General features: G+C 41.5%; 1 protein-coding gene across 16 annotated transcripts in view; it reads right to left on the reverse strand.

The window, feature by feature from the left end:
• Positions 1 to 6875: 6875 nt before the first annotated feature.
• CC2D2B (coiled-coil and C2 domain containing 2B) overlaps positions 6876 to 14538 on the reverse strand; it is a 103057-nt gene continuing 95394 nt past the window's right edge. For all 16 annotated transcript variants that reach the window (XM_070560635.1, XM_070560655.1, XM_070560628.1 and 13 more), the window contains 3 exons: positions 12483 to 12541; positions 10656 to 10833; positions 6876 to 8823 (listed from right to left, as the gene is read on the reverse strand). In XM_070560635.1, the coding sequence (XP_070416736.1) occupies positions 8635 to 8823; positions 10656 to 10833; positions 12483 to 12541 (426 nt within the window). In that variant the 3' untranslated portion in view covers positions 6876 to 8634. The remainder of the gene's footprint in view (positions 8824 to 10655; positions 10834 to 12482; positions 12542 to 14538) is intronic.

A 14538-nucleotide genomic window follows, 5' to 3' on the forward strand; every position in this document is an offset into this window, starting at 1 on the left:
AGATTATAAATCCCTAAAATACAAAATTCAGGTTTATTATAATTTCTTCATTAATTCCTTTAGGGCAAGTTGGACACAATTAGGTATGTACTTAATTCCTATATAAAATAAAGTCTGCTCTCATAGAGTTTATATTCTAGTGGGGAGAGGGAAATAAATTAACAACAACAACAAAGTCACATGGTGACAAATACTGTGAAGAAAAATAAATGGAAAAAGGGAATAGAAGTTGACAGTAGGTGAGCATTGTTTTATGAAGGTGAGGTGTGCAGAGCCTGAGGGAGGTGAGGGAGCATGCAGATATCTGGTGGCTAAGTGTTCCAGGCAGAGGGAACAGCAAATGCAAAGACCTAAGGAGAAAGCATGCTTGGAATGAACAGGAGGCTAGTGTGTGCCTGGAGTGAAGAGGAGATAGGAAGGACATTCCAAGTCTAGGAAGTAGTGATCAACAAAGGTATGAAAGGATGGAAATAAAAAAGGCAGAACTTCTACATAAGGCAGAGTAAGGAAAGAGGCCAGTGTGCCTGCAGCATAAGGCACAAGACGGGTTTGGCAAGAGATGAGAGTGGGACCAGATTCTTTGGAGATTTTTTGTAACTCACTGAACCTTAGGCAGTGAAAAGCCACTGATTTTAAATTGTTTAATTTTTTCAAATGAATACATGCAAAAGGTAAAACAGTCCAGACGGTAGAAGACTGTCTACAGAGACGAGCAAGTCTCCCTCCCTCCCTCATCCCAGTCCTTCCTGGAAGCAACATTATTACTATTTTGTGCCCTTCCAGGGATATCTAGGTATTTATAACCATGCATGTATATAACCCCTTTGCCCCATTTTGTGCACAAATGGTAGCACATTACACTCTCTGTTGTGTACTCAGCTTTTGTCACGTAATATATTTTGGTGAACATTCCATAACAGAACACCCAGGATTCCTTTCAGTGGTTACATAATATTCCACTGGATACAAAGGACTGGAAGCCAGAAGCCCTGGGCTCTGGTCCTTGGTTCTTGATTTGCTGCTTCCTAGTGGAGTGATCTTAGGCAGGTCATTTCCCTCCTCTGAGACTCAGGTTCATCATCTATAAAGTCAACTGAGTGATGAATGAGATTGCTTCTGACTAACATTTTAGGTTCTTTGCTCTTGCCTCACACATGTTGCAGACTTCTGTAGGCAAAGAGGCCCAACACTCCCCATAAGGCTCTGATCATTATCCAGTTTTAAAGATTTTAAATTTAAAGTGCATCAGGGTAATTCATGTACACCCATTAAGAAGTCAAATATTTCTGGGGACCAGCCCCATGGCCTAGTGGTTAAGTTTGGTGCACTCAGCTTTGGTGGCCCAGGTTCTGTTCCCCAGCGCAGACCTACACCACTCATCAGCAGTCGTGCTGTGGCACTGACCCACATACGAAACAGAGGAAGATTAGCACAGATGTTAGCTCAGGGCGAATCTTCCTCAGGAAAAAAAAAAAGTCAAATATTTCTAAAGGCATATAATGAAGAGCCAGAGTTCCTTGTTCCCTACCTCCACTCCCAAGTCCCATTCCAAGGTAGTAACAACTTTGAACTCTTTTAGCTATTTTTCACAGTGTTTGCTATCATCTTTCAAAATAACATGTTTATATTATGATTTTGATTTGTCATTTTTAACATATTAACATATTGTCCTGGAAAATGAAGATTTAGATGCTTTACATTACCTTTCACAGACACATTTCCCCCTTCCTCCATCTCCCTAATATGACTTTGACACATTTTTGTTTACATCACTTTTCAGTTGTTTGCATTGTGAGGACTACATAAACATTGTTCACAGTTGAGTCACATGGTGTCCTATAATTATTACTTTGCTTTTTGTTTTCCTAAAATCTTTTCTCTTTTCTTCTTTGTTTGGCTTTCTTCAAGTCTACATCTAAGTTTCCTACATCCTCCGATAGCTCTGTAAAATGCCTCAATTCAACTTTCAAAACAGTAAGCCTATCAGATAATCTACTAGTTCTGTCTCTCCCTTCTTGATTTATCCTCCAGGACTCAGCTATCCCGACCCTCCAGCTCCAATATTGAGGGGTTCTCTCTAGAGCTGATAGACAGCTGCCTATCCTGGGGTAGGTCCCGTTTCCAGGATCCTATGTTTTTCTTTTCCTTGGTTTATATACCCTAGTAGCTTTCTGAGAAAGAGTGCCTGGGAGGCAAATCTTTGAGACCTTGTATAACCTGAAAATATCTTCAATCTACCCTCACACTTGGTTGTTTGGCTAGGTATGAAATTCTAAACTAGAAACCATTTCCCTTCATAATTTTGAAAGCATGCTCTAATGTCTGCTAACTTCCAGTGTTCTTATTGGGAAATCTGATGCTGTTCTGATTCTTGTTATAAAAAACCTGAAACCTATTCTATCTAGATTTTTCTATGTCCTCAGTGATCTGGTTTTACAATGATGTATTTTGGTATGGGTCATTTTTCATTCATTATTCTGGGCACTCAGTGGGGTCTTTAATCTGAGACTTAGAAACTTCAGTTCTGGAGATTTCCTGGAATCATTTCTTTAGTAATTTGTTCTCTTCCATTTTCTCATTTCTTGCTTTCTGAAATTCATATTATTCAGATCTTGGATCTCCTAAGCTGATCTAAATTTCTTATTTTTGCTTGCCTATTATCCCTTCCTTTGTCCTTTTGTTCCCTTTTGGGGAGATTTCCACAACTTTCAAAACATAAACTCTTATTGTGGACTTTTTAATGGATTTTAAATTTTCTACTATTTTCCAATAGATTTTTCATGTTCTCAGATTATTTTTTTATTTAGTATCCTATTCTCGTGTTACAGATACAATATTTTCTCTTATTACTCTAAGCACATTAAAGTTATCTTTTAAATACATTTTTCTTGTCTCTACATTCATTGTCTCCGTTTCATCATGGTTTCTTTTATTTGTTTTCATCTTTGATTCACATACTAGAGGGTTTCCTCAGATGTGTGGTGATCTTTGGCTGTCAGTTCAAATTTACAAGTGAGGCTTTAAAAAAGTTATTAGAATCTCTGAGTGTATTTTGGGAAATCCCTAGATAAGAAATCCTCCCACCCCAAATCTTTTCTCCTTGATAGGTCATTCCCTCCAAGCAGAATCCTCTAATTTTCTGCCAGGGGATAGGGAGGGGGTATAAGACTGGCTGATAACATTTGGAGGCTACATGGAGAAGCAGCTTAGAAGACTATTGTCACTATACAGTAATGAGACTTTCACATAATCTCTCTGTTCTCAGTAGACTACCCCCTTCTCCACAGTCCAACCACTTTAGAAAATAAGTTTCCAGTCTTATAGTGTTGGTAGGTGGAGTGGCCTGACTACAAAGGGTGAAAGGGAGAGATTTTATGGTTTAGTCATTCCTTTTAAAGACTTTTAACCAATCCTTCTATTTTCAGCTCGCCTCACGTCTCTACTCCTACCTCCATGTTTAAAGTGTCCTAGGGCTTGAGTCTTTCTGAGGTTCCTGTTGCTTTCCAATACTCCCAACATCCCTGAGGCTGGAGGCACTTTATTTTCAGCTTTCTCTGGTCTGGCAAATTGGTTATCATGTATCTATCTACTTTCCAGTTTCCAAGCTTTTATTCACCCTTGTGGTCCACTTGAGAAGGAGCAGAGATAAAATCTGTGTTCAATCTGTGATATCTAACTCAACTGAAGTTGACTTATTTCCAAAGAAAATCTGGCATTTCTTCTTTACTTTTTTTTTTTTTTGATATTTCAGAAGTATTTTTCATGTGTATAGCTCTGTTGGTTCTACCTCCAACATATATCTTGAATTGGTTTATACTGTATTAGATTCCTATAAAACTGAGTGGCTCAAAACAACAGGAATTTATTCTCTCACAGTTCTGGAGGCTAGAAGTCTGAAATCAAGGTGTCAGCAGGCTCCTCTGAAGGCTCAAGAGAAGAATCCTTCCTTGCCTCTTCCTAGTTTGTGGCAGCTCCCAGGAATCCTTGGTGTTCCTTGGCTTGTAGCTGCATCCTTCCAATCTCTGCCTCCCTCTTCACATAGCCTTCCTCTCTGTGTCTGTGTCCTGTCCTCTGCTTGTAAGGACACCACTCATTGGATTTAGGGCCCACCCTAATCCAGTATGACCTCATCTTAACTAATTACATCTGCGCAGACCCTGTTTCTAAATAAGGTTACATTCTAAGGTTCTGGATAGACACAAATTTTGCTGGGGGCACTATTCAACTCACTACAACTACTATTGGTGTCCACTCTGGACATCCTAGCTCAAGGCACCATCATCTCTCACTTGGACTTGTACAGTACTTTCTTAACTGGTCTTATTACCACTACACCTGCTCTTCTCCAAAATATTCACCACCTAGCAGTTAGAGCGGTCATATAAAGATAAATCATACCTGTTATGAGCTTCAGAGGGAAGAGTTCCTAGATCACATTCCCAAACTGCCTTAGTAGAAGGCAGAATGTTAAGGATGGTTTTTACGGCTATTTTTTAAAATGGGGGCCAGAGTACGTAGAAATTTATAATCTGAAATCTACAAAGAGGCATTCCAAATTTTAAAATACTATATGATAATGTTCCAATTCTGGGTAAGATAGTTGTGATGGTTAATTTTACACATCAACTTGACTAGGACACCAGGTGCTCAGATATTTGGTCAAACATTATTCTGGGTGCATCTGTGAGGGTGTTTTTGGATGAGATTAACATTTGAATCAATAGACTAAGCGAAGCATATTGCTCTCCTACTATGATCTGTTTTTATTCACGACACTTTTTAGACTAAATATGTAGGTTTTTTCCTCACACTAACCAATTCACCAACTCTCTAGACACCAATTGAGGGTTCTACAATTCAATTCAGTTCTGACACTATCTACCTGGAGTGTCAGATCCCACAAATTAAGAACTCAGTTCCACAAGACTGCCTACTCTAGACATGAATTCCATGTCCTGGGCCTCCCATACTTCTGACTGACCAGCTCTAAATCAAGGGTTCCCATCACACCCTACTTCGGTTTGATAATTTGCTAGAACAGCTCACAGGACTCAGGAAAACGCTTTACTTACTATTACTGGTTTATTATAAAGAATACAACTCAGGAACAGCCAGATGAAAGAGATGCATAGGGCAAGGTATGTGGAAGGGCTGTGGAGCTTCCATGCCTTCTCTGGGCAGGTCACCGTCCCAGCACCTCAGTGTGTTCACCAACCCAGAAACTCTCTGAACCCCGTTGTTTAGGGCTTTTATGGAAGTTCCATTATGTAGGCATGATTGATTAAATTATCAGCCATTGGTAATTAACAATCTCCAGCTCTTCTCCCCTCCCCAGAGGTCAAGGGATAGGGATGAAAGTTCTTACCCTCTAAACACATGGCTGGTTCCAGCCCCTACTCTGAAGCTATCTACGGGCCCACCAAGAGCCACCTTATTAGCATAAACTCAGGCATGTTTGAAAATAACTTATTATGAATATCAAAAGATACTCCTCTATCTTTCCTATCACTCAGGAAATTCCAAGGGTTTTAGAAGCTTTGTGTCAGGAACTGGGAACAAGGACTAAATATGTATTTATTATATCACAGTATTATACCTCCATAATGTAGGTAGCCCTCATTCGATCAGTTGAAGGCCTGAATAAAACAAAAAGGCTGACTGTGAGTCAGAGGGAACTCCTCCCGCTTGACTGCTTTGAGCTGGGACATAGGTCTTTTTCTGCCTTCAGACTCAAGCTGAAACACTGGTGCATCATGGGTCTTGAGCCTGCTGGCTTTTGGACTAGAACTTACACTATCTGCTCAGTGAATGCCACACATGCCTACCCAATAGCCATCCTCCCTTCCTTCCTCACTAAGAGAACACTGATTTCACCAAGAGAACACTGACCCAAGAAGAGCAATACATCCATTTAAAATACTTGCTCTCCCAGCCTCTTTTGTAACTAGGAGTGACGCAATTCTGGCCAATGGGATATAAGTAGAAGTTACTGGGCATGGCCTCCTCAGAAGCTTTTTAAAAGAGCCAAATCAGCTGCAAAGTCTACCCCCTCCTCTCTTTCTGCATTTTCTTGCCATGAAAATGCTTGTGAGGCGAGAGCCAAGGTTCTCAAAGTGTGGTTCCCAGATCAGCAGTCTCAGTATCACCTGGGGACTTGTTACAAATGCCTATTATCAGGCCCCACCCCAGATCCATTGAATCGGAAACTCTGAGGGTAGGGCTGAGCAATCTGTTTCAACAGGCTCTTCAGGTGATTCTTATGCATGCTGAAGTTTGAGAGCCACTGAGCTAGAGGACAGAAGCCTCCTTAGAGATGGTCAAGAAGATGGATGAAGACTAGCGCACCATTGCCATCATAAAGTCTCTGTACCGGGCTTGGACTGCCTCCTCTGGACTTGGCAGTTCTGTAAAAAAGTAATCCCTATTTGGTTAAGCTACTGTGATTAGGTTTCTGTTACATGCAACTGAATGCAATTCTAATTGATAAATCATCTTTTAAATCTCAGCACAAACATTTTCTGTTTTGAGAGGCCTTTCCTGACTATTCTGCTTATGCCCTCCATCTCCACCAAAGTCCTTCTCCATCATGCTGTCCTATTTGTTTCCTTCATGGCACTCATCCACCCTGAAATGATCTCTCTTACTCGTGTTCATCTCCTTATGGCCTGTCCCCCCGTAAGAATGGAAGCTTTGCAGGGGGAGGACCTTTGTCTTTTCACTGCAGTACCCAGCACATGCTGAAGTGGCTGGTACATGGTGGATGCTCTGTAATTATTTGTGGAATGATTTAAAGAACATTAAAATTATATGTTACATTTGAAATCATGTATTTTTAAAACAGTCAAATGAAAAAATGGTTCATTACAGACAATACACAATTTTCAAGAAAAAATTTTAGTTGAGAAACATAGACACATGCAAAAAAAAATGCATATAATACAGAAAGGTCCTCTGTGCTTGCCTATGAACATTTTCTGCCTTATGCTTAAGGGACCTATCAATTCTGAAACCATAACCAACTAACAAAATAGCTATGTAAACATTCAAAGTGCCACAGAAAGGAACTACATGAATTCAGCATTTCTTTGGCAACCTCGTCTCTCCATAGATATAATTTTCTGCTACCCCAATCAATATGGGAGACTTGTTAACAACAAAACTTCATATAGCGTTTAGACACAAACATCCAAATAAAAACAAAAATCCTAATCCATTTTCTTATGCATGCCAGAAGACACAGACTATTAGGTTTTAACCTTGGAGAAAAAACCTTCTCTTCACCCACATCTGTACTGTTTTTTACTCTTCTAGTAATCTTAAGTTTGGTCCAAGATTAACATCACTGCGAATAAATGAGGTCTTCTTTGGCACCAGCCTATGAAGGTGTACTGGGGGAGAGGTTACAGACTGAGGGTTCCTTAAAGGTGAATTTGGGGCCTCTGCTGTCTGCTTGTGAGAGTGACCCAAGAAACCCCATGCTCCTGCAATGGGAGAGGTGAATTTTCTTTCTCTTACCACTACCTCATATAAAACTGCTCTCATCAGCCTTTGGAAATCTGTATCCTTTGATTAAAAAAAAAAAAAACAAAGTTATGTAACATTTAAGTAAACTATATAAATACTTTTCTCAATGAAGCATGAACAATCAAATACAAAAAAGTACAGTGCTTCCTTCTTAGGTCCCTGTCCACTCTTTCTTGAGGGGCTCCTAGGATCTAGACAGGCCTCTTTGGGGCCACCCTTGGGAAAGGAAAGCAGCAGAAAAGTGCCAGAGGCAGAATGGGGGTGCCACTCACTAAGGAAAAAAGGAGCCCTGAGATTTAGTAAGAGCATTTTCTCACAGAATCAGGAAAGCATGTTGATCGTTTCCTGGGAGTCTCTTCCAAATACTTGGAGCTGAAAGGACTTCAGGTCAGGAGCATCCCAAGTGAAAACTTTTGAGAAGCCTCCGGAAGCTAACCTCAGCCCTCAACCCAACATGGCAGATCTTCCTCCTATTCTTAACCAGTGAAATAATCTTTTGAGAGGCAATGACCTTACGTTTCTACGTGAATAACTTCTCCCTGGAATTGCACCAGAACCAACATCAAATGTACCGGCCTCATTTTAGTAATGACAACATTCTATAATGCAGGGTGCTCACTCTCAACAGGTCATCAGAATTACTTGGGGAACTCATTAAAATAATGTAGGTTCTGGAGCTCCACTTCCAGAAGTTCTGATTCAGCAGGTCTTGGGTGGGATGTGGGAATCTGTATTTTCAACAAGGCTCACCAGGTGATTTTGATGGAGGAGGTGTGAGGCCCACAACTGAGTAATATTGTCTTTAAATGGAGAGGCCAGAATTGCTTCTTTCCCAGAATAAGATCTACTGTAGAAAGTGACCCAAGGCTGCTAGACCTCCCAAAGGGTCCTCCATGTAGAGGTCTCCAGTGAGGAGGTCATCTAGACTTGTCCCCAAAGACTCAGCGAACAAGTCTCCATGGTGTCCAACTCTGTAAGTGAACCAAAAACTGAGCTTGCACTTGGCTAGGCTTGAGGATAAGTAGCAAAATCCCAAAGTTCCAGGAAAGTTTTGTTTGATCCTGGGTTGCGGGCTCATAGTATTATCTTTTCCTTTTTCCTTCTTCCTTTTCACTGATGTCGAGCTAAGGAAGCCAAATAGACCCACACAGATAATATGTTGTTTGGATATGGGTGAATGTATACAGCTAGAGCAAATTCTGTCTGGGGAAATTCAGAGGAGTGAATTCCAGTTTGATATACGGCATCAATAACTGACTGTACATCAGTGTACGGCATCTGGATAGGAAATCCTGCGACCTAGACCAGAGACAGAACAACATGTAAACCCATGTTACAATCATGTAGGTAACTGGGAATTACTGTATGCAAAAAGATGACAGAAGCCTCAAGAAATGATAGTCATAAAATAATAATGATGTTTCATGGGTGCTTACTATATTCTAGGTACAGTGCTAAATGCTTTATATTCATATCTAATCCTCAAATGACCCTAGGAAGTAGGTTCTATTATAATCCTCACTTTACAGTGTATCTGATGCTAGGGCCTGCACACTTAGCATTCCACATACTTGCATCCTTTCTAGAATAGCAAACTGCCAAGGAAATTACTTGATCCTACAGATGAGGGATTTAAGTGAGCATTTCAGAAGAATTTATTTAACATTGATGCAGTTTATATTTATTAAGTGGCAACTATGTGACAAGATTAAAGGATTATGGAATAAGGTCCTCTGTAAAATTATCTATTTAAGAATACACAGATAGGAATCATCAACTTCTTTCAAGCCTGATCTTTAGATCTGTTCATGTGCTCTTCCATATGGTTGTATAGTACACTGTTCTTCCTGAGCTTACTTTATACATGTTTTCTGGTCTGTCTCTCTAGCCCGTAGTCTCTGTGAATGCACAAGGCTGTATCTATCTTGTTTACTGTCATAACCCCAGTGCCTAGTACAATGCCTGGCACTGTACGACACAAATAAATAATTAACATTTATTAAACGCTTGCTAAGTGCTGGATGCTATGGTATTAGCTCACTTGATCCTCACCACAACCACGAAACAGATAACTATTTTTATCCCTGTTTATCTTGCCCAAGGGGGTAGAAAATATAGAGAAGTTAGGTAACTTGGTTAAAGTTGGTGAGTGGTTGAGACAGGTTTTGAACCCAAGCTGCAGGATGCAGCCCAAGCTTATGATTGTGTTATTAAATAGTCGACAATTTTACAAAGGAATTCCAAATTTTAAACTTTGGCTTAGATTTATGCTTTGCTTGTCGGTTTACCCCATAATTCTATTAAAAGAAAGCAAAATAAAACAGCTTCCTCCCTATTCATGAATGAGCAGTGCCTGCAGATCCGTCCCTGGCAGCCTAAGTCCCCAACTGCCAACAGATTCCTTCCTTCCTTCTCTCAGAGGGTTTCCTTAGGAGACATCTTCTAGTTTATGGGATGGTAGGGGAAGGAATCTCACTCTTGGGAAGCTGAGGCTTTCAAAAACCTACTGGACCAGTTCATAGGGAAAAGTTAGTGAGAGGATTCCCAGCACTGGGGGTAGGGTAGGGAAAGAAAAGAAGGACACTAACAATACACCAAATGCCCACCATGTTTGGTTATAGACTTGTTGAGTTTGAAATGCCTTTTTACCATCCAGGACGATATCAACTGTGTTGGTGAATATATCAGAGAGGAGGTCAGGAGAGAAGTCCAGGCTGCCTGTACAAATTTGAGAGTAATCTGCATACAGAAGATATTAAAGCTTGCCTGGAGTTCTCTTGCCCAGAACCAAGGATCAGGAAGCCATTCTATTACTACCATCTAGAGATTATTTTTTTTAGTTTCGTAATTGCAGATGGTTTCCTTTTGGGCATCTCTTTCCAAAGCTTGTGGTTCATACATCATAAAACACATGGCTGATTTCAAGAAAATGTCATGCAACGTGGTCAGGGTAATAGTTGTTCACTACATTTGAAATTTCTCGGTCCATAAGTAAATGCACTTCAATGCCATAGTATCCATTGTCTAGGATCAAGATAAAAGGCATTTCAGGGATACTAAAGATTTCTATTATCTGACAATTAACAGCATTTATAAAACAATGTCATTAACGCATTAAATCATATACAAACCCAATAAAATTGTAGTAGTCTTTCAAATTCACTCTTTTCTTCAGATAAAACCAAGCTTCCAGCACCAAGTTCTAGCTTAGGAAGGATTTGTTGTAAAATAAAAGTACATTGCCGATTCCAACGTGTTGGCTGTTTGGGTCGCCATTCCATTATTTTACATTTCAGAGTCCTTTCAATCCTAAGGTAAGAATGCAAAGATTATTTCATGACAAATTATAACTCATTTAATAAATGTGAAAAGAGTTTTTGTCACTTGTACTCAAGTATGAGAATGAAATTTTTTTGACTTAGGAGGAAACCAGACCACTATGGCTAGGGATATCTGCCATCATTCACATTGGTCAAGTCTGGGAGAAGCAGGCTGTTGCTTAGCTTGGGAAAGCAAGAAGCTGCCCGAAGTAGCTAGTAATTAGATCTCAAAGGCACATCTCTTTTCCAGTTACCTGTGTGTAGGCAGCTGCCTACTGGTAACACCTACCGTCTGATTACTGGGCTGACATTTCTATTCTCCGAGACTCTCCTCTGACATAAAACACTGTGTTTCCAAGAAACTGCCTTTACAAAAATTCAGACATCTGGTCTAGGATAATGTTAGCAGGGATAGGTTTATTAGATCAGCTAATTCAGCAAGCAGAGTTGGGAGGAAATGAGGCACTGGACGGATAAGTACGATGATCAGTTTCCCCTACCAGAATGGAGGCTCCATAAGGGCAGGGATTTTTGCCTGTATAACCAGCCCCTAAAACAGTCCCTGATAATGAACTGTTCTGGGGAGGGGAGAGAAGTGGAGCATAGTGCGGGTTGGTTGATGGGGCCCTCCTGGGAAGCCTCTCCTCTGTGCAGGAGCAGTGTGTACTGCAGAAGAAGCCCCTGGGAGTCTCCTCTTGGCTGAGTCTATAGTGTAACTGAGTAGTTTGGAGTTCGCAGAGAGTCTCAGTAGTGGCTATGCATCAGAATCATCTGTAGGACTTTACCGAAATGTTTCACCTCCAGATATGGATTCAACAGGTCTGGTCTGGGAGCCTGGCACCTGTGTTTTTAAATAATTCTAGAAGCGATTCTGATGAGAACCAGAGTTGGAAACCATTTCCCTACTGCATTTCTTCCTTTTTTGTTAAGAACTGGGGAAGAGGAAGCAGACTAAGAGGTGGGGGTTGTGTGCTAGTGAGAGAAGCGAGTGGCAACATGATTTTCGTCTTCCTCTGTTTTGATTAGCTAGTAGTGGCTTACATGCCAGCGTGCTGAGTCAGCATGAGTCACTGGAGGCAGTCAGATCTAGAAGCTTCTGACACATCTGGAGTAGGAGTGAGGCCTGCTGCAAAGGTTGTAAGCCTTTGGCTTGACAGAACAACTCCGTAGGGCACTTGTGTATGTGCGTGTGTGTTTGGGGAAGGGGGGAGAGCCTAGGAGGGCCAGTTTTGACATTTCTACCTCCCAACTTGGATGTTTTTACCATACCCCAACTTGTGGGCCATTTATCTTCATGTCCTTTCAAAAAGTATTAGCTACTGCATTATTATTACTACAGACCCAACAGGTGTGTGTGGGGGGGGCTTCCCTACAGTTGCTCACAATGTTGTTCAAAAGTGACCATTTTTAACTTGGTCTGTCTTTTCAGGAGTGTCCTGATTGGCAGAGGGGCTGTTTTTCCATGCCTGTACCAAGAGACAGATGACTCACTGGAAGTAAGGATTATAATCTCCATTTCATGCTTCTGTTGCTGGATCTAATAGGTATTTCGAGAGACTGGGTTAGAGAACTGCAAGTGGCTGAAAGAGAGGTTAGGGAGAAAACGTGGTAATCATAATGCGTAAAGAAAGATCGTACCTGTTCTTCAGATCTTCTACCATGCTTTTATTAGTATCAGAATAAATTATTTCTTCAGGCTGAAATACAGAAAACTGAAAGTTAGAAAATATCCTCGGGAGACCATTTTTATACCACAGTCACCCCAGGAGTGCTAACTGTAATGAGGGGGAACCCGAATCAGTCTCATGTGGCAAAAACATTCAATCCAAGAGGCACAAACACAGATCCCAGTGTTTTCTTTGATTTTAATAGTACTTCACCAGAGCACGGGAGGGGGAACGGATTTACAAAAGATACTTTTCATGGGTAAGACAGATCTGCTGCCCCCACTCATTTATTCAAACAAGCATTTGCCAGGCTTATTGATTCTACCAGATAATCTCTGGCAGCTGCACTGGCCTCTTCTACTTATTAACTGTGACCTTGGTCGAGTTACTTAACCTCTCTGAGTCTCAGTTACCACGTCTCTCAAAGACGGACAACAATAGTGCCTACTTCTCTGGGGTCTTGTGAAGATTTTAAAATAAACTAATACATGTAAAGTCCGGCACATGTTTCTCAATAAACATCAGACATGATTGTTATTAATACTCTTGTAACATAACTTATTATCTTCTTTCTTTGATTGAGTATTCATTTCTTTCAGCTGGCAGGAGCCAGGTCTTTGTGTTCGCATGCATGTGCACGCGCACACACAAACACACACATACACACAAACACATACACACAAACATGCAGACACACAGAGTCCGTTTCAATCTCCCTTGTCTGCCCCTTTGCTCCAGCACCCCACCAACAGCAGACAGCAATTCTCTACCATGTCCCCCCATGTTCTCCCCCTGAGCAAGATTTGCTGGGAGGAGGGGACGACTTCTCAAGTCCACCACTACCCCCAACCCAGCCCTCCCCTCCCTGCAAGGCTCACATAGACCAGAATGAGGGGCTAGGTTTCGGTTTAGACAGTTTTTACTCTGGGTATTTCTGAGCTGAGAAAGGAGTGATTTGAAAAGTCTTGGTCGGTCAGGTGATGCTCTAAGCCACTGGCTCCCAAATGGTGGCCCCCAGACCAGCAACCTCAGACCTGGAAACTTGTTAGAGATACAAATTCTCGGCCCCCACCTCAGACCCACTGAATCATAAACTCTGGGGGTAAGGCCCAGCAATCTGTGTTTCAACGAGCCCTCCAGGTGGTTCTGATGACTGCCGTGGTTGGAGAACCTCTACATTAGAGAACAGGCTCAGACACAGGGAGTTTCCCCACAATAGAACACGGCAGGAGATGAGAGACACTGAAGAAAGGGAAATATGAACTCCAGGGTTATCTTGCAGGAGCCACCAACTATCCCAGACAGGACAGGGAGACTGAATTCCCTGACTGCTGTCACCAGCTATTGTCTGCCCCTCCAAAATACTTCCCTTCCCCTAGGTGACTACCCCCACCCCATCCTGGCAACTCCTGTAGATTAATTAGGCCACATTTAGGCCTGAAAAAGAGGCCTGGGTTATAACGACTTGATAAGTTAATGGGGTGTTAGTCCACTTTCCTTTTCTGGCAAAGGCCCCTTTCTTTCAGGGAATTCATATCCTTTAAAACTTCAAGAGGATTTCCCTGTTAACTCCATCTCTGAATACCTATGTTCTCATCATACACACTCAAATTTGTGTTCTCAATTGTGATAAAAAAAAACCAGTGTTTACTATAGATAGTGGTTTATTCTGGTATGTGTGTGGCAAGGCAGAAGACCGAAGGCCATTAACCCACAGGAAAGAAATCAGTAGAGATACAAGTCAAATGCAACTATGAGTTTTACATTTATAGACTCAACTTGGCAAAAGGGTTAGCTTCCACCCTCAGCCAGAATGGCTTTTAAAAACACAATTTTGGGGGCTGGCCCCGTGGCCGAGTGGTTAAGTTTGCGCGCTCCACTGCAGGAGGCCCAGTGTTTCGTTGGTTTGAATCCTGGGCGCGGACATGGCACTGCTCATCAAACCACGCTGAGGCAGCGTCCCATATGCCACAACTAGAAGGACCCACAACGAAGAATATAAAACTATGTACCAGGGGGCTTTGGGG

Source organism: Equus przewalskii, chromosome 1, assembly GCF_037783145.1.
Source record: "Equus przewalskii isolate Varuska chromosome 1, EquPr2, whole genome shotgun sequence".
Classification (NCBI taxonomy): domain Eukaryota; kingdom Metazoa; phylum Chordata; class Mammalia; order Perissodactyla; family Equidae; genus Equus; species Equus przewalskii.